The sequence below is a fragment of the Galeopterus variegatus genome, unplaced genomic scaffold, assembly GCF_000696425.1.
Source record: "Galeopterus variegatus unplaced genomic scaffold, G_variegatus-3.0.2 Scaffold703, whole genome shotgun sequence".
In the NCBI taxonomy this organism is placed as follows: domain Eukaryota; kingdom Metazoa; phylum Chordata; class Mammalia; order Dermoptera; family Cynocephalidae; genus Galeopterus; species Galeopterus variegatus.
In genome coordinates this window covers 484,930-510,495 of record NW_007726814.1, presented here as the reverse complement: position 1 = coordinate 510,495, position 25,566 = coordinate 484,930, and the positions used below count along the sequence as shown (strand labels likewise).

Here is a 25,566-nt window from a genome sequence, read left to right as displayed (position 1 = left end):
ATTTATCATTATAGTGCTTAATTCATGCATTTCTTTATTTTATACCATTCAGTTATGTTGTTTACAAATAATGCTAGTTACAGACCACTATTTCTTTCACTACCTACTAACAAACAGTTTAACAAGCTCTGCTCTAGAGGCTAGAGCAGAATTCCTTTCTCCCCCATTTCCTTAAACCAGTCAACCTATAAGAAATGATTGCTGTCACAATAATACATTGAAGTTTGGGAAAGAGAACAGAACTGTTGGTTACTAGAGGTGGGAAAGGGAGAGGAGGAGGGTGTTAGCAAGAAACTGGTTAATGGACACAAAGAATGATTACGTTTTGTAATGATGAATATGTTAATTATTCTGATTTGATCATCGCACATTGTACACAGGTATTGATACTCAAACTTTTACCCCACAAATATGTGTAGGCAATTATTTTTTTAATTAAAAAGGGGGGGGGGCATGGCTCACTTGGGAGAGTGTGGTGCTGATAACACCAAGACCAAGGGTTCAGACTTTTACCCCACAAATATGTGTAGGCAATTATTTTTTAATTAAAAAGGGGGGGGGCATGGCTCACTTGGGAGAGTGTGGTGCTGATAACACCAAGACCAAGGGTTCAGATCCCTATATAGGGATGGCTGGTTAGCTCACTTGGGAGAGCCTGTGCTGACAACACCAAGTCAAGGGTTAAGATCCCCTTACTGTTCATCTTTAAAAAAAAAAAGAAAGAAAGAAAGAAATGATTGCTGGAAGTGAAAGTATACTTTTTAGGCAAAAGGTGGTAGAATTGAAACATCATTTTTTCCATCAGGCTCACCACAGGAGATCAGTTAAAAAATACACCTCATTTGTTTGGGGTTCAGTTCTCTGGTAATTTGAGTTATCTAGAACATTGCCAAGAACTAGAAAGGTGGCTTAAAGAGCCTCTTGAATATCTGATTAACATCTCACAGAGTCTGTGTAGCTGATTTTTAAAATGTAAATATATTTTTCTATCTGGCTGTGATGATTGTGAAAATGTACAAAATTCAGAGAAAGTTAAATTCCCTGTATAACTTGTCTTTGGCTCTCCAGTAACCACTGTGAACAGTTCAGTGTTATGTTATTGCCTTCTAGAGTTTTTAAATGTATTCATAAACACACAAAGCTGTTCTAGTTTGCACTCCCCCTACCAGTGTACTAAAGGACCCATTCCTCCTCTACTCTACTTTACTTCTACTGCAGCTTGTTAATGTTTATGTTTGTGAATCAGAGAAGTGAAAAATGATTATTTTACTTTTCAGTTTTTTAACTTTTATTTTAAAAATAAAAATTTTATTTTTTGTATGTTTAAGAACCACTCCTAAATCTTCTCTTTGGATTAACCTGTTATGTCTTTGCCCCTTCTGCTAGTTTTATTAAGTCAAGTCTATTGATTTTTTTTCTTTGTGGCTTTCCAGCCTTGCTAAAGAAGGCTTCTCCACACAAAAATTACATAATAGTCTTTTAAATATTCTTCTAATATGTGGTTTGGGGATTCTAAAATCTATTTTGCTCATTTTTCTCTATTTTATGAGTCAGTATCACACATGGTAGTTATGGTAACTTTGTAATATACTTAATACTGTTTGTTTTCTTTCTTTTCTAAGCTTTCCTGATCATTCTTGTGCATTTGTTCTTCCAGATGAACTTAAGTTTCACCTTACCAAATTGTAAAATTTTTAGTGAGCCTTTTAAAATTTGATAAGAATTTCATTAATTGCATGGGTTAATTTGAGACAATTTATGTTTTTATAGTACTGAGATTGCCTATTTATACATGTAATATGTGTCTATTCAAACTTTCTTAAATGCACTTCAGTAGAGTTTTACAGTTCATATGGGCCTTGTGCTTTTCTAAGTTTGTTTTGATATTTTATAAGTTTTGTTGGTATTGCAAGTAGACTTGTTTTCACCATTATTTAATTTTTTTGCATGTTCTAGGTAGACAGTTTGGTCTTATGTGAAAGCTATCATTTTTTCCTTAGCTAATATTTATACTTCTTAGTTTTGTTTTTGTACTTTTTGACCAAGATCTTTAGAATAGTTTCCAAGTTAAGGGCATCATAATATTTTTCTCAGTGTAATTTGAATTCCTCTTGTGTTTTACCATTACCTATGTCGTTTGCTGTTTTGTTTTTCATAGAAAATTAAGAATATTACTTTCTATTTCATTTTCCTTTCTTTCTGGAATCAAGAGAAATTGGGCTAGTCAGTTAGCTCAGTTGGTTAGAGCACAGTGTTATAACACCAAGGTCAAGGGTTCAGACCCCAGTACCAACCAGCCGCCAAAAAAAATAAAAATAAAAGTTAACCCATCTTCCCACAAATCTGTTTCAAACCTCTGCAGTGTCTAGATTCCAGGAACAGGAATAGGGGTAGGAGTCTACATGTTCCCATTTTGGTCTAAGGAAGGCCAGTCCTGGCCGTTTGCTTGATACCTAGCTCTGCTCTTTGCTTTGGCATCATCATCTTGTATCCGAGCAGCCTGGAGTTTCTGGCCTTGACATTACAAGGAGGCCGAATTGCCCAAGCCTCATTCGGAACAAAGAGCTACATTCTGCCTCTGCACATCTCTGTAGTTCCATGGTCACCTGGCTCTGACCAGGTGGCTCTTTCTCACTGGGGTTGTCATCATTAGTCATGTGGGTGGTGGTTTAGAAATTTTGGTGCATAATATGGAGTAATAACAACAGTAGTCGACATAGTGGATGCTTACTGTGTGTCAGGCACTGTTCTATTTTATATGTAATAACCCTTATGAGATAGGTGTCGAATACCATTTTACAGATGAGGACACTAAGACACAGAAGGGGCTTAATAACTTGCTCAGGTCACAGCTTGCTCTGGTAGGTATAATTATTATGCAAGGGTGATAATGATCTGGAGACAATTAGAAAATGTGTGCTTATATTTAGAGTGTTCTGTTCTGGAAGGTTGGGAGTGAATAATATATATGAAAAAATAAGCATCATTCTCTGACAATGTAGGTAAATGAAGTCTTGACTTTGGTTCCACAGACAATTTCTCTGGCAGCCAAATTGAAAATGTATCTGGGAAGAAAGCCTCAAGGGCATAGGGGATAATGATTTATCCCATAAAAAAAATAGAAGGAAATTTTTCAAAATGGGCTTTTTAAACATATATACATTTAAGGTAAAGGATTTAAAATTTTTAAAAATTCAGAAGAGAAATTAGGTTTTTGTTTTTTGTAATTTTTTCTGAGACTTCCAAGACACTGTAGTTTTGGTATTTTATTTTGCCACATAGAATATGAGGATAAAATCTACATTGGACCCAGTTACGAGAAAGTTAAATGGGAAAGACTTATGTTTCTGAAGTTAAAATTGAAGTCTTGTTTCATTTGATAAGAAAACAAAAATCATAGTTTTTCAGTAATCAGCAGCACTTGCCAATTTTTCCTTTTGAGGTGTGTATTTTTCTTCCTACCAGCATTCTTTATCTCATTCCTAAATAATATAGTAGCCTTTTAACTGATCTCTTTGTCTCTCGTCCTGACCCTATTGATAAATGAAGTTAAAACATCAGTTTTATTATGCCATTTTCCTGCTTTAGAAACATTTTTGAGTTTCATTTAGCAGGTTTATTTTAAATTGGATGTATGTTTAGAGGCAAATCTTTGTTTAACTTTAAGCTTCAGCAACCTTTACTTAATTTGAATAAAAAGATAAACATACCAAAACCCAGTTCTGGCTAAGTTAAGCAAAAGGGAATATCTGGAGTTGTATATAAGAACCCATGAGGGTAGAGACTTGGGCTTGGGAAAAGGCCGCTACTCTGTCAAATATCTTGCTGACATGTAGAATTTTGTGCTTTGGTACGTTCCTTTTAAATAGTGGATATTTCAAAGAGCATTTGTATCGTACTTAGCCACTGGTTTCTTCCCTCAGCTACTTTATATTCGTGTCATTAATGAGTGGTGGTTTGGTTTGTGTCCCCACCCCGTGGCACAGAACAGATATAAATATATGTGTATATATATGTGTGTGTATATATACATATGTATGTATATGTATGTATGTGTATTTGTTTTGAGTATATATGTGTATGTAGATAGCTAGGTATATATGTAAACACTGTAATGGTTTTATGTGGCATTATTTTACAACTTTGCATTTTCAGTCTAGTACATTATGACTCCTATGTCTCTTTTCTTTAGATTTGGTATTGACTATGCCCCTAGGATGGAATAATTATTAAAATGTAGAGTAAAAACCCCATTAAGTTTCATATCATGGGAGGACAGATTTCCTTTCTGTCTCACCCTTGTACTCACAGTCGGGGAAATTAGAGGAGGTGCTGAAATGGAATTCTGACACTGGGCAGTCTGCCCTTCCCTAGGAAACTAGAAGCTGTTTACTGCCGGATGACATCTGGTTTCTGGGGACCACGTGTGTCTTCCCTTCACCCTGACTCTGATCTAAATATTGGTGGAACATACTCCAGTCAGTAATGATTTGGTATAATGTAAATGATATACTACTTTCAGAGTCATCTTCACAGCTGTTTGCTATTCTAAAATTATCCCTTATTTTTCTCCTCTTATTTTGGTGATTGAATGAGTACTTTCCAAAGAGAGATGATAAGTGCAACTTAAAAAGCCAAAGTAGTAAACCTATAAATGTAAAGTCTGTATTCCTTTTGACCTCCAATCCTGTTTCCTGTAATTTGCCTACAATCATAGTAAGTTGAAAAATATATGCAGAAAGTTCATTTCAGCATTCATTATTTAGTGAAAATTTGGAAACAACCTAAATTTGTAGCAGTAGAATACCAATGTAGTAAATTACCTGTACAAAAAGAAATAATATGCAGACATCAAAATAATAGAGTAGGTTTAAATGTTAATTGATTTGCAAGGATATTTGTGATATGGAATAATGTTCGTGACATATCATTGAATGAAAAGCAAATTGTAGAACAGCATTTATATGTTCCCATTTATGTAAAATTGTATACTTATTTCTGTGTGTGTATTCATGGAGCAATGTCTGGAAGTAAATGTTTAAACAGTGTTCATATCTAGTGGGCAGATTTGGAGATTTCTTTCTTAGTTTTTACCCATGCTTACCTATGCTGGGAACCAAGACTATGACAGTGATATTTATCTATTCCTTTTAGTGATTTTATGTCACATTAATGTAGTTTTAAAGAAATTTTAGCATTTAAGGGCCTGCCCGTGGCTCACTCGGGAGAGTGCGGTGCTGATAACACCAAGGCCAAGGGTTCGGATCCCTATATGGGCATGGCCAGTTAGCTCACTTGTGAGAGCCTGGTGCTGACAATACCAAGTCAAGGGTTAAGATCCCCTTACTAGTCATCTTTTTTTTAAAAAAAAAAAAAAAAAAGAAATTTTAGCATTTAATATTTATTACTAATAATTATGGCTCCTGAATCTTTTTTGGCTATTTTTATGTTACTGAGCCTGCAAAACATGAAGACCACAGTTGGTTTTATGATCTTGATTATGACAGATTTCAGTATTTTAGTATTTTAATTAAGTCCTTAGCTTAGGTCTTATCAGCACCTCTGCCTTCGCTTACATATTTTCTAAGGCTATGAGCTGTATTTGTTAAAGTTGATCTATGTATCACCTAGCATAGCATATCCTGGAAATGGACATTCTGGTATTTTTAATCCTTGAGTATGAAATGTATTTCTACTAGTTTGTATAATAAATCATTTTCTATTCTACTCAGGTGTAGAGTTCGGTGCACGAATGATAACTATTGATGGGAAACAGATAAAACTTCAGATATGGGATACGGTAAGTATAGCAAAAGTACATTGTATAACCTCAATAAAGTTGTTTTATAAAAATACATTGTATGTTTTGTTCTAATGTGATTTTATGCCTGTTATGGTTTGTCAGACACTAAATCCTACAGCAATGGGATGAAATATTGTACTAGAGAAGATTGGTTTTTGTTTTTGTTTTTTTTTATGCAGTGTTTTCAACAGTTGTACCTCAGGTGTTGGGTGTTGTTGAACATATCTGAGTGAATGCTTGGTCTATGTGGTCTTAATGGAAATGCTCTAAAAACTGTTTTTTAGAAAAATAATCAACATGTCTAAAGTACACATATGAAGTAAAATAAGAATGTCAATACCATAGAGAAACTTATCCTGACAGCTTATTATTTATTTTAAAAGTGTAGTCCCAACTATTTGAAGCCACCTTGCGCCTAATCCAAAGTCCTAATTCTGTCATTTACCGTTGTTTGTTGGGTACTTATTACATGCCATATACAAAGTATATAGTTTTTAATGGTGGCTTCTCATCTGAATCATAGAATACAGAAAGTTATTTGAGTGACTATTTTCTCTGTTCTCCCATCTTAGATGCATACAAGTGAAGTTACTTTATTATATCTGATGGATGCCTTAAGGCAGTGGTTTTCAAACTTTTTGGTTTCAGAACCCCTCTATACTTTTAAAAATTAATGAGAAACCCCATGAGCTTTAGAGGTTACAGCTATGTAGCTTATGTGCCTTACAGCTATCAATATTTACCATATTAGAAATTAAAACCGAGAAGCTTATTAAATATTTATTCATTTAAAAATAACAGTAAAAAACTCGTTACTTGTTAGGATAAACAGTGCAATTTTTATGAAGGGTAACTATATTTTTCCAAAACAAGAAACAATTATATTTTTCTGTTGAGGATAGTGGCATTATGTTACATTTTTTAAAATCTCCCTACAGTCTGCTTCATAGGAGATGCTGGATTCTCATATTTGCTTCTGCACTGAGTCTTAATGTATGTTGTTTAGTTTAAGTACATGAATAAAATCCAGCCTCACACAAATAAGTAATTGGAAAACGGACCCTTAAACAGTCTCAGGGACTCCCAGGGGTCCTGGGATCACACGTTTGAGAACCACAGCCTTAGGGCATTAGGACTTAATTCTTCACAGAACCCCAGTTGAAAAAAGCTGAAAGGTCTCCTGCTATGTCAAAGAACAGATCTCTAAATTAGTAAGTGAAATATAAAATACTGAGAATTTAATCATCATATACCCTGGTCTTTGTTTCTCCAGTCACTCAGTTTTAGTTTCTCACTTGTCACGTATAGTAGCCTGTGACAGAAGGAACTTTGGAGAATATTCAGTCTCAAAGACTGGATTCCTGAGACCGAGCAAGGGGCTGAAGGCTGTTGCAGGACGTAGGTTCCCCAGTACTTCCTATGTATCACACAATTGTCCCTTAAAAGTAAACCCTACATCTCTATCTTTCTCTGTAGAGTTATCCACAGGACTCTGGATTCTGGTGCTATTACCTCTTATTCAGAGAAGACCTATACTTTTACTATTTCCTAGTAGTCCATCTGTCTGTCATCCCCCCCACCCCCCAGCCTTATAGCATCTCAAAACTTTTTTGATTTACCTTCTCTCAGGCAGCATGATTTCAGAACTGCTTGGAAAAGAGAATAATAAAATATGCAAAGTCCCTTCTTTCCTAGAGAGAGGTTTAAAATTAATGATCTCCAACCAAAAGGAAGTATTTTTCACTTCTGTATTAGAAGAATTTCTCACTTCTTTTTCAGAACTGGTTTACATAAACTAGGTTGCTTTCTTAACTAATAACCTTGTGCAACACACATCCTTCAGTGTACTTAACGTACTGTGAACCAGACTACTTACTGTTCTTTAGTAAACATGTTTTCCTGCCTTGTACTTTGCATAAATTCTTGCTTTGCTTGAAGCTCTTCTTTTCCCTTTTCCATTTAACACCAGCTCAGATATCAACTCTTTCGTGAAACCTTTCTGACCCCGTGGGAACAACTGATTCTTCCCTTAATATTTTATGTATATTTCTGCCATAGCTCTGATCCCATTGTCATCATAATTTTTTGTTCACATATCCACCTCCTCAGAATAAGCATCATGAGGGAAAGGACCAACTATATGTTATTCAACTTTGTATCTTATATTCTTAGTTTAGTGGCCTATACAGTGTTTGATAAATTTTACTGAATGAATGAGTAGAGAATCTGATTCTGTCTAAGCAGAACCATGTCAGTGTAGGACCACTGGATGTGTTCAGGAAATATACTAAAGTACATGGTTTCAAAAAAAGGTTATTATAGTAATAATAATTATGTGATATTTGTAGGCACAAACCACCTTGTGTCTGTAGTTCATTCACGTTTATTCGATTGTTCTTCTATCCTTAAAGTGTTCCCTTAAATAATCTTTTTTGAAACTTAAGCCATTTATTCCTCAGTTGTCTCCTTTGTAGGTTAACTAGTCATGCTTTCTTTTGATAGGAGCCTCTTTTTTTTCCAGCTTATGAGTTGATTTCCTTGCACATCAGTGAACTTTCAAAAGAAGTCCAAAATAATTTTTTATGCTGGACAGTTTGAGAGAGAAATAGAAAAACCTTGTTTGCCCTACCTAAAAGGGAGAGACTATAGTGCTTTGAAGACTTAATAACCCCCAAGAAAAAATTCCAGGGCTTCCATTTGGAGGGCTCTAAGAACCAATGGCCTGTTCCAGATTTTAAGGACCGTTTAGAATGTTCAGTTTTTTTCTTCGAAGATTGTTAGTCTTGAGTCTTTATAGGTTTTCCTCTTATTTTCATTGTTTTATTCTTTCTTTCATACTTAACACCCAAAAGTCTTTAATAAACATATTCTAATACACATTAAAGTTGGTCTTAACACTTGGTTTATATCTGAGTGAAAGTATTCCCCATACCATTAAGGTTTTACAGTGTGTCCATACATTTGGTTTGCTACTTACATTTTTAGTATCAAGGGTCCTGTGTATTTCTGACCCAAAACATTTACAAAATCATCCTAGAGTCCTTCAGGGGAAAATTAGCCAAATGTTATGATTTGTTTTCATCAGCTTTAAGGAAATGAATTTTTACCCCCCAATAGCCCAAGGCTCAGTATCTTAGGATGTTTATCATCCTTTGTTTATCCATTTTTATTCCCCCAAAATTTGAAATAAGTTTCCCTCACACAATTTTCACATCTCCCCTCTTTGCTTTCTTTTGTAAATAGTAAGTAAGTATAGCTGCCAGCAGATACTCCTTGTAGGCCTTAAAGCCATCAATCATTTTCACAGCTGGAAGCAGTGATAAGAGTATATATCACAGTGCCTCCCTTAAAGCACTTTCCCTTGGCCCTGTGATGAGTTACTTTTTTTCCTCCATCTATCAAAAGCCAAAGCCAAACATGTCTGCCAGAGTAAGTCAAAGAAGAAACATTAGATGCAGCCATTTTCTGTTTGTTGACCAATGGAAGAAGGGCATATGAAGTCTATTCTCATCATTAGACCCTGTCTAGCCTTTACCCATCCTGTTCTGCTCTCACTTATCTTTTTGCCTTTTATCATTCTTTCAGATGTCTTCCCACATATCCAAATAAATTTGACTCCTCACTACCCCCCACCAAATATTTGTAGTGTATATGCTTTAGGTAAGTCCATATATCTGCTCAACTTCACTAGAAATATTATTTTAAATTTACAATTATTTTTCCCAGCATTGTAAGTAGATAGTGAAACTATAACATTTAGTTCCTTCTCAGCAAATCACAGGTAATTTTTCTGTCCTTTGAAAAAATGTCAGTTTATACTCTTGACTTCTTATCAAAAAACTAAATATTACTTCGTTTCAATATATCAGTAAGGACGGACAACAAGAATGCAGTGGGGCCATGGAAAGAGCCTGGAATGTAGGGCTGGGAAACCATCCTGCCTTCACTTCTGATGCTTCTCCCTGTTCCCATTACACACACACACCCTTCCCCCTTCCCCCAAGCGTTGAGAGGCTTTGAGGGACAACTGTTTTGCCACTTTTCACAAGCTGTTCATCAGCCTTTTCTTGAACAACCACAGGGACAAGAGACTGTCTTAGACATCTCATTCCACTCTAGTAATTACCTTCCACCTATGGCCTCCAGGTTCTCTTATATGGCAGCGTTAAAAGACTCTGAAGTCGGTGATCATATCCTCTTTAAGTCATTGTTTTTTTCAAGTAAATATCCTTAAGTGTTTTGAAGCATTCAGTATGTGTTCACTCTAGATATTTCCAACCTTTATTTCTCTTCTCAGGGTCTACTTTGGTCTCTATAAGAGACTGCCTTAAAAGGCCTGGAATTTAAATAGTCCAGGTTGACTTTTTCACCATCCTTGCTGTGGACATCAAGGTAGTCTAAAAATCACTTTGATTCTTACTAATCTTACTGTCATCCAAAACAGAAGCCTTATTCATGCATGTACATTTCAAAATCTTTTTCCTCAATGATGTCAGTTCCTTGATCACAGGTCTAGATTTTTAAGTTGAGTCTATTTAGTAAAGTACCTGAGACTTAATGCTTGGGCAGTGAACAACTTGTTTGGCTGTTTAGAAATTTTTTTTTCCTTCATTTTGGTTCTTATTTGTGTTCTGCATAGCTGGAATTGTTAGATATATGACTACCAATGAAAGTAAGAGAAGTATTACTGTAATATTGATTCCACAAATCTTAATTTTCTAACTTTATTAGCTTTTGGGGATCAATCGAGATAACATGTTTGAGTGCCTGCTGTAAATATACTTCAGTACTCTGAGTTACGCTATGCCTTAAAGAGAAACCCTTATCTTTTTTTTTCCCCTTAAAGGAAAAAAAGATAAGCATTTGAGCAGTGTGTTCATTTTATCTAATCAGTAGTATTAGAACCAAATGTCCACATGAAAGTGCTTTTGGATTTGTGAGGAGAAAAGGATAACTATGGGCCGTGTAGACAAGTATCCCAACTTTGTGAAAGAATTAGGGGCTTGAACTGGTTCTCAAAGGGAATACAAATTGGATAGGCAGAGGAAGGAGAAAATAGTTTTTCGGGCAAGGAGGTATGCAGGGCACAAAAACAGGAATATTCAGACTATAGGCTTGATATCATAGAAAAAAACAACTGTATGAACAACACTTTTATTGAATAAGAAAAAATTCTTAAGAGAAATAGGAGGGCCGAGCCCGCAGCAGCGCTCCCGCTGCAGGTTCAGATCCTATATAGGGATGACCGGTGCGCTCACAGTGCTCACTGGCTGAGCGCGGTGCGGCCAGTCTCAAGAAAGGGCAAAAAAAAAAAAAAAAAAGAAATAGGAATCAGATTCCCAATAGCTTGGGACTTTTTAATTCAGCTTATTTAGAGATTTTTGAGCAGTAGTTAGGTTAACATGTGTAAAGTTATATTTTATGGAGATAATCGGAAAGGAATAGGAGTTAAGTTGCCAGCCTGGTTACTACAAAAATTGTTATCAACAGTTAAGACTTAGATATATGGAAAAGCCAATTTGGAGGAATCTTTATCTGGCAGTCGAAAGTAACTTTTAAAGTTACAGTGAAAGGATCAAATTTATATGATTTAGCAATCTTCACGTGGAAAATGAAGGTCCATAAAGACTTTTTTTGCACAAATGTTCCATCACTAATTTTAATACTAAGCAGCACTAAAAATGAGCGTGCCTGTTATCTCTTGAGGCAGACTTGCTCTGCTCTACTTTTTTTGCATGCCTGGGTATCTTGCTGATTTTTTTAGAAATCGAACAGCTGTATGGTAAGCTGATAAAAGCTCATGGTCTGCTCTGGTCACCCCTAACCCGGGTTTAATTGTTTTCTGGTGCTGTTCACTTTGCCAATCATTCCTCTTTCATTAAATGCATTTTTCTTTACACCCTAAGCTACTATCTACAAAGAATTCTGTATCCTGTTTGGTTTCAAACTTCTAAATCCCTTTTAACCAACACTTTATAGTAAAGAAGATGAAACACAACATCTATATTTCCTAAATTAACATTCTTTTTCACTTAAGGCAGTATAGGTCAATCAGAGTTTGGACAGGTACTTTTTGTAAACTAGATTGCTTTTCTTGTAATATGATCAATGGTGCCAAAAATACCGAGGTCAGGGGTTTGGATCCCTGTACTGGCCAGCTGCCAAAAATATATATATGATCAAGATAGTTATAACTGCTGGACTAGCTTTGTGTTATTAGTTGTTGTATAATAGTTTATAGTTAGAGAAGCCATAATAAGACACTTTACTGGGGAAGATTTATTTCAAGGCTACCAATGCCATTACCAAAGAGACCAGGTCAGAGTGTGTGATGGTTTTTATACAAGTCAGATCTCAAAAACTTGGAAACTATTCTGAATACTTATCTTTATTTATTATAAAATAATTATAGATTTTAAGATGCATAACTACATTTATAGCCATCAGCTGGAATGTGTGATATTTTATTTGCTTGAGTTTTTGTTTGATTTTGTATTAATGGGCAAAACCCAGATTCAGTGGATTCAGTATGGAGTGATGCGTTGTAAAGTTATTTCCATATTACAAAGTGTTTTTTGTTCTTTGCAAAACAGTTTAGGAGAAATGGGCATGGTTTATAAAAATTTGCTTTTCTTCTTTTTCTAAATTTATTTTCTCTTTTGCTGTTTTACTGTATCTTATTTGGGCTGTAAACACTGAAGTTTTAGATCATATAGTAGTGCTTTTCTAGCCATGTGTTTGTTTTAATTCATCCCACAGAATGCCCAGTTGAGATTGTTTTAAAGGACTTTTACCTTTGCTTGTTGGCTAGCCATGGGAAATAAAGAGTTTTAAACCTGATTTTTAATTTGAACTGATAAAATATAATCTTTTTTTTGTATTATTTGCCACAGAATCCTTTCTTGGTGTACATGACTGACAGTGAATGAATTTCTTAAAGATCTAGTCCTTAGTTTCTCTGTGCTAAGCAATTAGAGCAGAAATTCCCATAATGCTTCCATTTTGAACTTGGACTTGAAAAGACTTTTTTGAAAGATATATCTCGATAAATATACATAAAAAGTAATTAGTTTCATGCTCCCAACTAGCATCTAGTTTTAACCTCAAACTATGTGAAATGAGTTGGCTATTTCTACAGCCCTTTTATCTGATAACTTTCTCATCTCTAATTTTGCATAAGACATTATTCTAAGTGCCAGAATTGGTTATTAAGAGAGAGTCTAATTGTTAGTTTTCATATAGAAGTTATTTTTATTGAATCTTAGCATGTTAGGATTTACTGATGTCCACTCATTTAGGTGAGATGGAGTACTGACCATTTTGTGCATGTGACTAAGACATTAGGATTTATTCTTTCACTCAACAGGCTTTCTCTGGAATGTCTGCTGTGTGCCAGACTCAGTCTAGGCATTGAGGGCAGGGGACATGGGAGGGAGGGGATTTAGTGGGAGGGCCAAAAGCAAGGTATTATAGTGTTGAGAGTTAGAATAGGGCAGAACTTGAGCTGTTAAAATTCTGGGTGGGAAGGACTCAATATTTACATTGGAAGATCAGAACTCAGAACGTGTAAACCTGAGTATTTTTCAAGTTAGTAGATTTTGAATACAAAAATTATTAAAACTGGCTTTATGTTTACTTAATTAAAATGCTTATTCTTTGTCAAAGGTAGAAGTGATTAAAATGAAAAAGAGCTTTTGATAAGAACTCTCAGTTTTAAACCCTGAGGCAGTAGTCATATCCTCCACCAGCCTTTCTTAAAAAAAGAATGTTAGTACGTTGAGTCCTAACATGAGTAAAAGAGAGAAATTATCTAATTTTGCATAATCTCTGGTGTCTGTTTCACAAGTGGTTATAAAGATGACTTATTTTCTTTGTTGCCTTTTGACTAGCATTATATATCAGATTCAGAGAAAATTGATTAAGCATGGAGAAAAAATATATAAATTAAATTCAGAACCATTTTGTTTTTTTATAATAAAATGATAGCTCAAAGAATTCCATCTGATGACAGTTGAAAAGCTCACTGCAGTTTATGATATAACTGATAAAATCTGCATCCTTGGCCTTCCAACAACCTTTACACCAGCAGATGGTGGGCGTAAAGATGTCATTCATCATTTATTTACAATGGGCTTTATTTATTCTAGTGTCAACAGCTGCCCCAGGGAGTGGGTTATTGAATTCAAATGTGAGGCTCTGGGTTATTTGCTTCCTTTCAAATTTGTCTTCAGAGCTTAGTTGCTAGGAGTCCATTCTGTGCTCTAATAATGATTCATGTATTGTGAAGCCATTCAGTAAATTGGGTTGTCAGGGATTGCCAAAAAGGGTTTAGAGGTCTTGGGGTGGGGAGGGGGGTTGCAGGAGCATGTGTGTCTGGTTGACTTGAGAAATAGTGGTGTTATATGACTTTTTCTTAAGACTGGTGAAGTTGAGTTATCTTCTTTCTATGCACTCCTTCCCTACCTGCCCATATTATGTATATGAATAATATGAAAATGTAGAGGACATTGTATTAAAGGAAACTCTCAACCTTTTCTTTCTTCACAGGCAGGGCAAGAGTCCTTTCGTTCCATCACAAGGTCATATTACAGAGGTGCAGCAGGAGCTTTGCTAGTATATGATATTACAAGGTGAGAACAGGAAAATATTTAAATTAGTGGCCAGTGCAGAGAATTTTTCTAAAGAAATATGGTTACCAGTAATAGAAGTACAGCTTTGCCTTTATGCCCGCCCTGGCTACTCTCCTTCAAAACTGTCTTGAACCAAGTTTATATTTACTACAGAAATCTGCAACCGAATTCTTTTTCTTTTCTTTTTTTTGTCTTTTTCGTGACCGGTAAGGGGATCGCAACCCTTGGTGTGGTGTCGCCCGCACCGCTCTCAGCCAGTGAGCGCACCGGCGGCCATTCCTATATAGGATCCGAACCCACGGCAGGAGCGACACTGCGCTCCAAGCGCTGCACTCTCCCGAGTGCGCCATGGGGCTGGCCCCGAATTCTTTTTCTTATTTAAATAAGCAATCCCAAATTTATCAACTTGGTAATATTTATTGGGATCTTCCCAAGTGTGGTTGTATTTCATTTCTAAACTGAAGTGTAATCCGTGAACTCTAAACCCAGATACTGTACTTGAAATCTGTTTCTCATTATGTAAGTGGACATGGCTAAAAATGGTTATCTTTAACCATTGGTTATGGAATATATGCTGTTTGTTGTCCTACTACTAGTTTCTTGAAAATAGTAATCAAATTATCATTTATGTTTAGGAGAGATACATTCAACCACTTAACAACCTGGTTAGAAGATGCTCGCCAACATTCTAATTCCAACATGGTCATTATGCTTATTGGAAATAAAAGGTAAAAAGACTAACTCGAGGCTTATATTGCTTTAATGACAAAGACTGGATTCTGTTATATGACTACTTTTCTTGTACATTTGTCCAAATGTAACTTACTGGCTTCTTAAATTACAAAATTTTCAAAATTCTAAGGTATTTATTTTGGTTTTTAAAATACAGATAATAAGCTTTGTTAGAAATTATTGTTATTAAAATAGTTTTGTTCAAATCTATATTCTAAAAAATAATCTGAAGTTTTATCTGATTACCAGTTTAAAATAAAACCTGCCAATTTATTTGGGGAGTGAGTGACTGTTAAGTATTATCCAAATTGTTTTAAATACTTGGCAGTAGAAATAAGTATCTGTACAGAAATCAGAAAAAAAATTTTCTTTTTTATGAATTGATATGCATTATATGAATTAATATAATACATAGATTAATCAGGTATACTTCTGAAACACTGTTAATGTTCTTTAGTAGATATCACATTAGTACTTTTATGTTTACCTCTTTAGCTTTATGTTAGTGTCATTCTCATTTTAACTTTTCAGGCTTATTTTACTTACAGAGTATTACCTGCAGTGAACATCCTTGTGCTCAAAGTTTAAAATGATGGGAAAACAGTTGTCTGACCAAAGTTTTCATAAACTTCCAAGAGTGTGGGAAAGTTTTCACTAATTCTAGTAGAAAATTACAGTGGTAACAAATTTAGTATTTTTTAAATGCTAGACAATGAATTTGTTCATTCTTTAGGTTAATAAAGTAGATAGTTAAAAAATAATGTTTTTAGAAAGGTAAAATCATGACTCTCATATGATAATAAACAGATGTCAAGGCTTTTATCTCATTAATTAATGAAGAAAGATATAATCAGTTCAAAAGAGAACTCAAAGTACACACATTTATAGTCGAATAAGAAATACTGAAATAAATTTACAAATGCATGCAAAACTGAACAATATTCACAAGATGATAACTGTATTCCACAAGGAATAGTCTGCATTTCTATGGACAGGAATTATTTGCATTATTATCTTTTTTCCAAAAGTAAATCTCTATCTCTGCAATCTTTGAAGATGTGTGCGATGTACTTTAATGCAGTGCTTAGAAGGAGATTATAACACCAAACACTTATATTAGGAAAAAGTGTTTTCAAATCGACAACCTAAGCTTTTACCTTAAGAAACTAAAAAGATAAGAACAAATTAAATCCAAGTTAAGCACAAAAAGAGATAATAAAGAGAAAACCAATGAAACCAAAAGCTAGTTCTTGAGAAGATAAAATAAATACTGATCAGGAAAGAAGACACATTATCTGTATCAGAAGTGAAAGGGTGGCATCATCAACAATCCTTTAGATATTAAAAGGATATTAAGAGAATATTGTGAACAAAGTAAATGGAAAGGTGTACCATGTTCACACATTGGAAAACTAAATATATTTTAAGATGTCAGTTCTTCCCTAATTTATCTAAAGATTCACTGTAATCCCAGTCAAAATTCTGCACTTTGTGGGGTGGGGACAAAGGGGTAGATATTGACAAGCTGATTTTAGAGTTTGTATGAATGTTAAAAACCTTGAAAAAAACCAAGGTCAACAGTCCAGATTCCTGTACCTGCCAGCCACCAAAAAAAATAATGATAATAAAATAAAATGTATATGAAAATGAAAAGACCATAGAATAGCCAAAACAACTTTGACAAAGAGGAACAAAATTGGAAGATTTACTGATTTCACTAATACCAACTACAAGATGTATTATGAAGTACTATAATCAATTTAGTCTTGTATTGGCATAGACAATCATAGATCAGTGGAATACAACAAGAAGTCCTGAAGTAGATCCATGTATATGGTCAATTAATCTCTTTACGAAGGTGCTAATTCAGTGGAGGAAAGGGTAATCTTTTCATCAAATGTTGCTGGAACAATTTAATAGCCATGCACAGAAAAATGAACCTCTATGCTTATAGTGTATACAAAAATTAATTGCAAGTGGGTTACAGACCTAATTGTAAGAGCTAAAACTATAAAAAATATCTAAAGGAAAACATAAAATCTTAGTGACCCTGGTTTTGGCAAACATTTCTTAAATGTGAAAGATAAAAGCGTGAAAAGGGGGAAAAAGGAAAAAAATTAATAAATTGTGGGCCGGCCCGGTGGCGCACTGCTATAGTGCACCGCTTGGGAGCGTGGTGGCGCTCCCGCCGAGGGTTCGGATCCCACATACAGACCGGTTCCTGCTCACTGGCTGAGCGAGGCGTGGGAGCAACACCGAGGGTCGCGATCCCGTTGCCGGTCCCGGTCCGGTGCGGGGGCAACACTGAGGGTTGCGATCCGTTGCCGGACACAGAAAAAGACAAAAAAAAAAAAAGGAAAAAAAAATAAAAATTAATAAATTGTGCTTCAACAGAATTAAAAAATTTTGTTAATGACAATATATTGTATTCTTGAAAAATGCTGAGAGTGGATAAGTGCTCTCACCACAAAAATGATAACTATGTAAGATAACGCTGTGTTAATTAGCTAGATTTAACTATTCTACAATGTATATATACTTCAGAACATCATGTTATACACAATAAATACATACAATTTTATTTGTCAATTAAAAAAACATTTTAGGGCTGGCCCGTGGCTCACTCAGTAGAGTGCGGTGCTAATAACACCAAGGCCCCGGGTTCGGATCCCACATAGGGATGGCCGGTTCGCTCACTGGCTGAGCGTGGTGCTGACAACACCAAGTCAAGGGTTAAGATCCCCTTACCGGTCATCTTTAAAAAAAAAAAAAAAACATTTTAAAAAAGATAGTTATAGAAATAAAAAGGCAGGCAACAAACTGGAAGAAAATATTTGCAAAACATATATCTAATAAAGGAATTTGTACCTAGAAGAATTCTTACGGTTCATGAAAAAGAAGACAGCTTGTTTTAAAAAATGATCAAAAGATTTGAACTAGTACTTTACTTAAGAAGATATATTGCTGGTGGGAATGTAAAACAATACAAACACTTTGGAAAACAATTTGTTAGTTTCTTTTATCTACCATACTACCTAGCCATTTTAGTCCAACATAAATATGTTTTTATATAAACACAAATTTCTTTCTACACAAAAAGTTACGTAAATTATGGTATAGCCTTACAATGGAATACAACTCAGCAATAAACAGGAATGAACCATTGATATATGCAACAAAGTGGATAAATCTCAACATAATTATGCTGAGTGAAAAAATCCAGACAAAAAAAGAAATACTGTATGATTACATTTATATAAACTTCTAGAAAATGGAGACTAATCTATAATGGCAGAAAGTACATTGTTAGAGTATGGGGGAAGAAGGGATGAATTACAGTGGGATATAAAGAAACTTCTGGGGGACTGATATGTATGCTTTACAGGCATACACATGTCAAAATTCATCAACTTTTATATTTAATTGGTTTCTTTTATGTCAAGCTGTAAAAATAGCTATAGTATAACAAAATAACATTATACTGTATATTTTTTATTTTAAATAATGTTACTTTAATAGAAATTGACCTTTACTATTAAGAGAAAATATTTATTTATGTGACATTTGGATTATAAAAAACCAACTATTGATTACTTCTTTGTAACTAGAAGTATCAATTATCATGGCATTCACTACAGGGCCTTTCTTGGGTATTCATTCCTCATTTAAATCATCTCACTAAACCTTTTTAAAGCTGTTGGAAGGAAGCTTTAGTCTTTCTACTGTGGGGGTATTCATTCTGCCATTCAGTGTATGAAGTAATAAGAGGAAAATATTTGGAAAATAAAGAAAATTTTTATACTTTTATCTTACCTGTTTTTCCATCTGTCTGAAGCATGACGGGTGGCAACTTACTGGTGGCTTAAATTTGGTTGCTGACCGTGAGGAGCTTATAGTTCAAATGTGAAAAGGAAAAACAAAGTACAGTTGTCCGTTGGTATCACGGGGGATTAGTTCTCATACCCCCTGAGAATTCCAAAATCTCAGGATGCTCAAATCCCTGATATAGAATGGCATAGTATCTTTAAATCATCCCTAGATTACATATATCTAATCCAATGTAAATGCTATGTAAATAGTTGTTATATTTTTAAATTTGTATTTTTTTATTGTTGGGGTTTTTTCCTGAATTTTTCAATCTTTGGGTGGTTGAAATCACAGATGCAGAGGGCCAACTGTATAGTATACATATACACATAAGAGGTGCTTCTTATGATTGTGGTTGGGTGGCCCTTTATAATTAGGAATATAATGAATGGAAAAGAACAGAATAAATGGTAAAGAACAGAGAGAAATAAATGAGATGGTTATTATTGGATGAGGTGAATTGGGTAGACACTAAAACAGGGAATAAGCAATTTTTCAATTAGATGTATTAAGCAGTAGGGAGCCAGTGAAGGGATTTGAGAAGGACCACCTAGTCAGAGTGACAGATGACACAAATCTTTTTTACTATGGCATTTTAAGTTGGTTATATAAGAAATAGGAAGCAGAGTTTAAAAAGATGAAAGTTATTAATAGTAAAAGAATTGTAGTACAAACCCTAAACAAAAAGGGGGCATAAATTAAAAGAGTGGTTTAGTAAAGAAAGATATGTAAGTAATAGAAGCAATTTAAATGGGATTTATAAGGAGTAAAAAGTCAAAGACCACAGTATGATTTTATGCCTGCCTGCAAAAATGCAGACATTTGGAAAATATCAAAAATGCATAATTTTGGAAAGCAGCTTTGTACTATATTCCAGTACTGTGGCTTTTGAATTTTTTAACTTGACCTATAGTAAGAAATACATCTTACATCATAACCTAGAACAGAAATTGTGTATACGTCTACATATATAACAAAAATTCCATGAAACAGTGGGTGATGCACTCTCATATTTTCTGTTTTTGTTTTTTTTCAATTCTGACTTGACCTACTAATGTGATTTTACAATTCACTAAGTCATGACATAGTTTAAAAAATACTCATCTGGAAAAGCTTTGGCACAAGTACATGAAAAAAATGTATAAATCATTTATTGTAACATTGTAATGATGAAAAATTATGAATAACTTTGTCTAATGAGAATTAAAAATAAGTTGTGTTTCACTCATTCATAAAATATAATACAGCAGTAAAATATTGAGAAACTAGGTCCACAAGTATTGTGAGGATAAATCTGAAAAACATAATGTTAACCAAAATCAACAAGTTGTAGAATAGTAGTTACATTAGTAGCTACATTTGAATTTTTAAGAACATGCAAAAAAAAAAAGCCCTCTCTATTTATGGTTACAAACAGGTGTATAAACATAAAAACATGCGGGAGAATGAAACACCAGATTCCTAGCAGTGATTACTCGTGGAGTAAAAGGGAGGAGAATGGGATCAGGGACACACACACACACAGGCACATGGGAGGTGATTCAACTGCATTTATTGATTTTGTTTCTTAAGAGAAAGAGATCTGAAACAAATGTGGCAAAATAAAATGTCAAGGCTGGATGAAGGTACATGGATATCATGTTTTTCTACATTCTTTTCTGTGTGTATAAATATTGTATAATAGTAATAAAAAATATAAATAAGTTAAAAGTAATAAATATGATAGTAAAGTTTAACTTTTACAATAAAACACACTTGAAAGGTACTGCTGCTTTTTCTCCTACCTCAGTAATAGAATTCCAGTATGATAAAAACGAATACCATGCTTTCATCCAAAATTGCTGGCTTATTGGATCACCATACTGGCCAGCCACCCAAAAAAAAAAAAAAGATTTCTGGCTTAGACTTCTTTTTCTCCCTCATTCTCTCTCACTCTTGCTCTCTCTCCCTCTTCCTCCCCCCACCCCAACAGTTTTGCTTTAAGAAGAAAGTGTGAATTAAACCAACTGGGATTAATGATCTAATTAATTTTTCTTTAGCACCTTGGGTTTTTACTAAACAATTTCCTATAGCAAGAATTGTGTGACCTATGTTTTAATCACATTTATAGAAACTCAGTCTGGCAAACAGATGAGGAAACTAGTGTAGTCTTGCTCTTTCAAATTATTATTTTAGCAAAATAGTTTTCTTCTCTGGGAACCCACTGTACTCAAAGGCAGGGTGTTGGACTAGATGTTCCTTTTTGATTGCTGCTAGTTCAGCATTCTAGGACTCTAACTCAATCTTTCTTCTGCTGGATTGCTAGTTCTTTAAAAGTAGGTAGTGTGTTCTAAACACTGATCCTTACAATACACAGAATAATGCAGTTAATTCAGCATTGACATTTGACTTTGAATCCCATGATGCACTTTCCACAGGTGTGTCTAATTTAATACTATATTGATTAATAACATGACCCTTTCTTTCCCATGTTTAGCGATTTAGAATCTAGAAGAGAAGTAAAAAAAGAAGAAGGTGAAGCTTTTGCACGAGAACATGGACTTATCTTCATGGAAACTTCTGCTAAGACTGCTTCCAATGTAGAAGAGGTAAATAAAGGGCCTTTTAAATGTTCATCATCTTTTTACTTATGATTTATGTACCTTAACATTTGAATTAGTCTGTTTCTGTTGCTTATAACAGAAATACCTGACACTGGGTAATTTATAAAGAAACAATATTTATTGCATACAGTTTTGGAGTCGGGGAAGTCCAAAGTCCAGGGAACACATCTGGTGAGGGCCTTTTCTTGGTGGTAATTCTACAGCAACACAGGGCATCACATGGCAAAATGGCAGAAGCAGAGAGAGAGAAGAGAGCTCCTCATGTGCTCTCCTTTTAAAGCCATCAGAACCATACCCATGACCACCATTAAACCATCAACCTATTAATTCATTCATTAGGGCATGGTCCTCACAATCTAATCATCTCTTTAAGACCCTACCTTTCAGTTGCCATAATAGGATTGCCCACCCTCTTAACATTGTCACAGTGGAGATCAAGCCTCAATGAGTTTGGAGGGATATCTAGTCCACAGCAACATTTATTTATTGGTATTGCTTCCATAAGCTTTTTAGTCTTTAGTAGTCTTTGAATATCAAATAGTAGGAAAATTTCTTCCCTTTGAAATGCCTTGTAACATTTATCATCTATCAGACTCTTAAATTACAATTTGAGCCTTCTCTTGAAGACTGAATGCTTTAAACATCTAAGTATGTATTTTCCCTGAAATCTATTTTATGTTGCATGGGAGGGAAATGAAATTTGTAAATGTTTTAAAACACCAAACATTGATAGCTCTTTGTATGTACTTGTGCTTAAAAGGGGAACATACTGTATTATTGGTATATAGCATTATACAAAGCACCTTTTTAATAGGATTCATAGACATGCATTACATAACGTAAATTATTCATGAGACTTTTACTAAAAGATAAAAATATTTTATGATAAATAATTTTTAAAATGTGGAGGACTGTTCTGTGATCCAAGAAGGGTGGAATTAAACCCAAATCTCCATGACTTAAGAACCGATTGAACATGAAAGTAATAACCAAGGGACTTCTCCTTTTGGGAAGTTGAAATGAACTTACTTTTCCTTATTTCTTCTGCTAAATACTACTAAAGCCCTGGACATTATATATAAAACAAGTACTAGCAAGACTTGGAAAGGTGGAGAGAAGAAGGCAGACCAGCTACAGACCTTGGTACCTGAGCTGATTTCCCTTGGTTTTCTTTTTTTTTTTTTCCTTTTTGTCTTTTTTCATGACCGGCAACGGATCGCAACCCTCAGTGTCGCGCCCGTACCGGACCAGGACCAGCAACGGGATCGCAACCCTCAGTGTTGCGCCCGCACCTCGCTCAGCCAGTGAGCGGCCGGTCTGTATGTGGGATCCGAACCCTCTGCGGGAGCACCGCTGCGCTCCCAAGCGGCGCACTGTAGCAGTGCGCCACCGGGCCGGCCCTCCTTGGTTTTCTTTTTACCTCATACCCCAAGTTGGGTGCTGGAGAAACTGGCAAACTAGAAAGGCCAATAGGCACAGGAAAAAAAAAAAAAGCCTACTCTAGCCAAAGGAAAGGGGAAGCCTGACAAGACAGAAAGCCCTTAGAAAATAACCATTCTACTGCATTCAAACATCACAGAAAAAAATTGGCACCACTTTCACCATCACCAGGCTGTAGTGAGGGTCTTTCACCCTCACCTGTTAGTAACAAAGTGGCACCCCCAGTACTACCACCATTTCCCTGTTGGAGTGGTAGAGAAACCCAATTAAAGCAGAGGTTGAAATAAAATTCAGAGTCTCATAACACAGTACCCAATATGCCCAGGTTTCAACAGAAAATCACTCATCATACCAACAAGCGGGTAGATCTCAAACTGAGGGAAAAAAGAGTTAATAGATGCTGTATGAGTCAGGGTTCTTCAGAGAGAGAGAACCGATAGGAAGAAAGGGAAGGATAGGTAGGAAGGATGGATGGATGGATGAATGGATAGATAGATGGATGGGAAAGGGGATTTATTAGAGGAATTGTTTCATGCAGTTGTGGAAGCTGAGAAGTCCCATGACAGGCCTTCTGTAGGCCACAGACCCTAGGATGTCAGTAGCATGGCTCAGTTCCAGTCTGAAAGCCTCAGAACCAGGAAAGATGATGGGTGTAATTCTCAATCTGAGGTCAAAGGCCTGAAAACCCAGGAGCCCCTGGCATAAGTCCTGGAGTCCCTAGGTTGTAGAGCCTGGAGTTCTGATATATAAGGGCAGGAGGAGAACATCCCAGGTCCAGGAGAGAGAGAAAAGGAAATCCTTTTTTCTCCTTTTTTGTTCTGTCCAGGCCCCCGGCCAATTGGATGGTGCCAACCACACTGAGTACAAATCTTCCCCACTCCATCCCCTGACTCACAGGCCAATCTCCTGTGGAGACACCCTCACAGACCCACCCAGAAGTAATGCTTTATCAGTTCTCTAGGTATTTTCTTAATCCAGTTAAGTTGACACCTAAAATTAACCATCACAAATGTCAATAGTGTGAGAACAGAGGCGCTGGAATCATAAGACAAAGATTTTACAGCAGCCATTATAAAAATGCCTCAACAATTTGAAGCAAATGACAGTAGTTTCATCAAACAGACAGTTTCAGCAAAAGAAATACAAGATGAAAACAAGAACCAAATAGAAATTTTAGAACTGAAAAATACAATAATTGAAATAAAATTTCAGTGGGTAGGCTCAACAGCAGAATGGAGGAGAGAGAGGAAAGAAATAGTGGACTGGATGATAGAACAATAGAAACTGCCCAGTCTAAACTGCAGAGAGAAAAATAGACTGGAAAAAAACAAATGAATAGTATCAGGGACCTATGGGACCGTAACAAAATCTGTTATATAATTTGTCATGAGTCCTAGGAGAAGAGAAAGGATGGCTCTGAAAAAGTACTCAAAGAAATAATGGCTAAAAACTTTCCAAGTATGGCCAAAAATATAAACCTGCAGATTGAAGAGGCTGAGCCAACCCCAGACAGGGTAAACCAAAAAAAAAAAAAAAAATCCACACCAAGACAAACCTCTGTATAGTCAAATCTTTAAAAGTGAAAGACAAAGAAAAAAATCTTTAAAGGATCACGAAACAACACCCTATCTATGTGGGAAAAACAATTCAAGTGACATCAGATTTCTTATCAGAAACCATGGTAGTCAGAAGGAAACAGCACAATATTTTTCAAGTGCTGAAAGAAAAGAACTGTCACCCCAGAATATTATACTCAGCAAAAATATCTTTCAGGATGAAGGGGGAATCAAGACATTCTCAGATGAAGGAAAACTAAGAATTTGTCAGTAGTAGGTCTACCATAAAAGAATGGCTGAAGGAAGTTATCTAATAGAAATGAAATGATAAAAGAATGAATCTTGAAACACTGTAAGGGAAGGAATAACACAATAAACAAAAGTATGGATAAATATGATAGATATTTTTCTTTTGAGTCTTGTAAATTATGTTTGTTGGTTGAAGCAAAAAAAATTAACACTGTCTGATGTCGTTATCAGTGTACATAGAGGAAATTATAAACCATGGGGGATAAAGAGATGTCAAGGGAGGTAAGGTTTCTACACTTCACTTGAGTTGGCAAAATGACAACACTAGTAGATTGTAATAACTTATGTATATATGTGCAATGCAGTGCCTAGAGGTACTACCAAAAAGCTATATAAAGAGATACACTAAAAAACAATATATAAATCAATTTGGAATTATAAAAACTTCAATTAATTCCCAGAGAGGCAGGAAAAAGAAAACAAAAAAACAGAAATCAAAAAGTAAAATAGCAGACTTAAGGCTTCACATGTCAATAATTCCATATAATGTAAATGATCTGAATATACCAAACAATAGAAAGAGATTGGCAGAGAGGATTAAAAAACATGACTTAACTATATGGTATCTACAAGAAACTCTTCGAATATAACAATACAGGCAAGTTGAAAATAAAATGAGAAAATAT

The 25,566-nt window shown here is 35.2% G+C and overlaps 1 protein-coding gene across 1 annotated transcript in view; it reads left to right on the top strand.

The window, feature by feature from the left end:
- Positions 1-25,566, top strand: part of RAB2A (RAB2A, member RAS oncogene family) — a 49,955-nt gene that overhangs the window by 5,409 nt on the left and 18,980 nt on the right. The window contains exons 2-5 of the mRNA XM_008571566.1: positions 5,733-5,800; positions 14,351-14,433; positions 15,069-15,161; positions 21,509-21,620. Of these exons, the coding sequence (XP_008569788.1) occupies positions 5,753-5,800; positions 14,351-14,433; positions 15,069-15,161; positions 21,509-21,620 (336 nt within the window). The 5' untranslated portion in view covers positions 5,733-5,752. The remainder of the gene's footprint in view (positions 1-5,732; positions 5,801-14,350; positions 14,434-15,068; positions 15,162-21,508; positions 21,621-25,566) is intronic.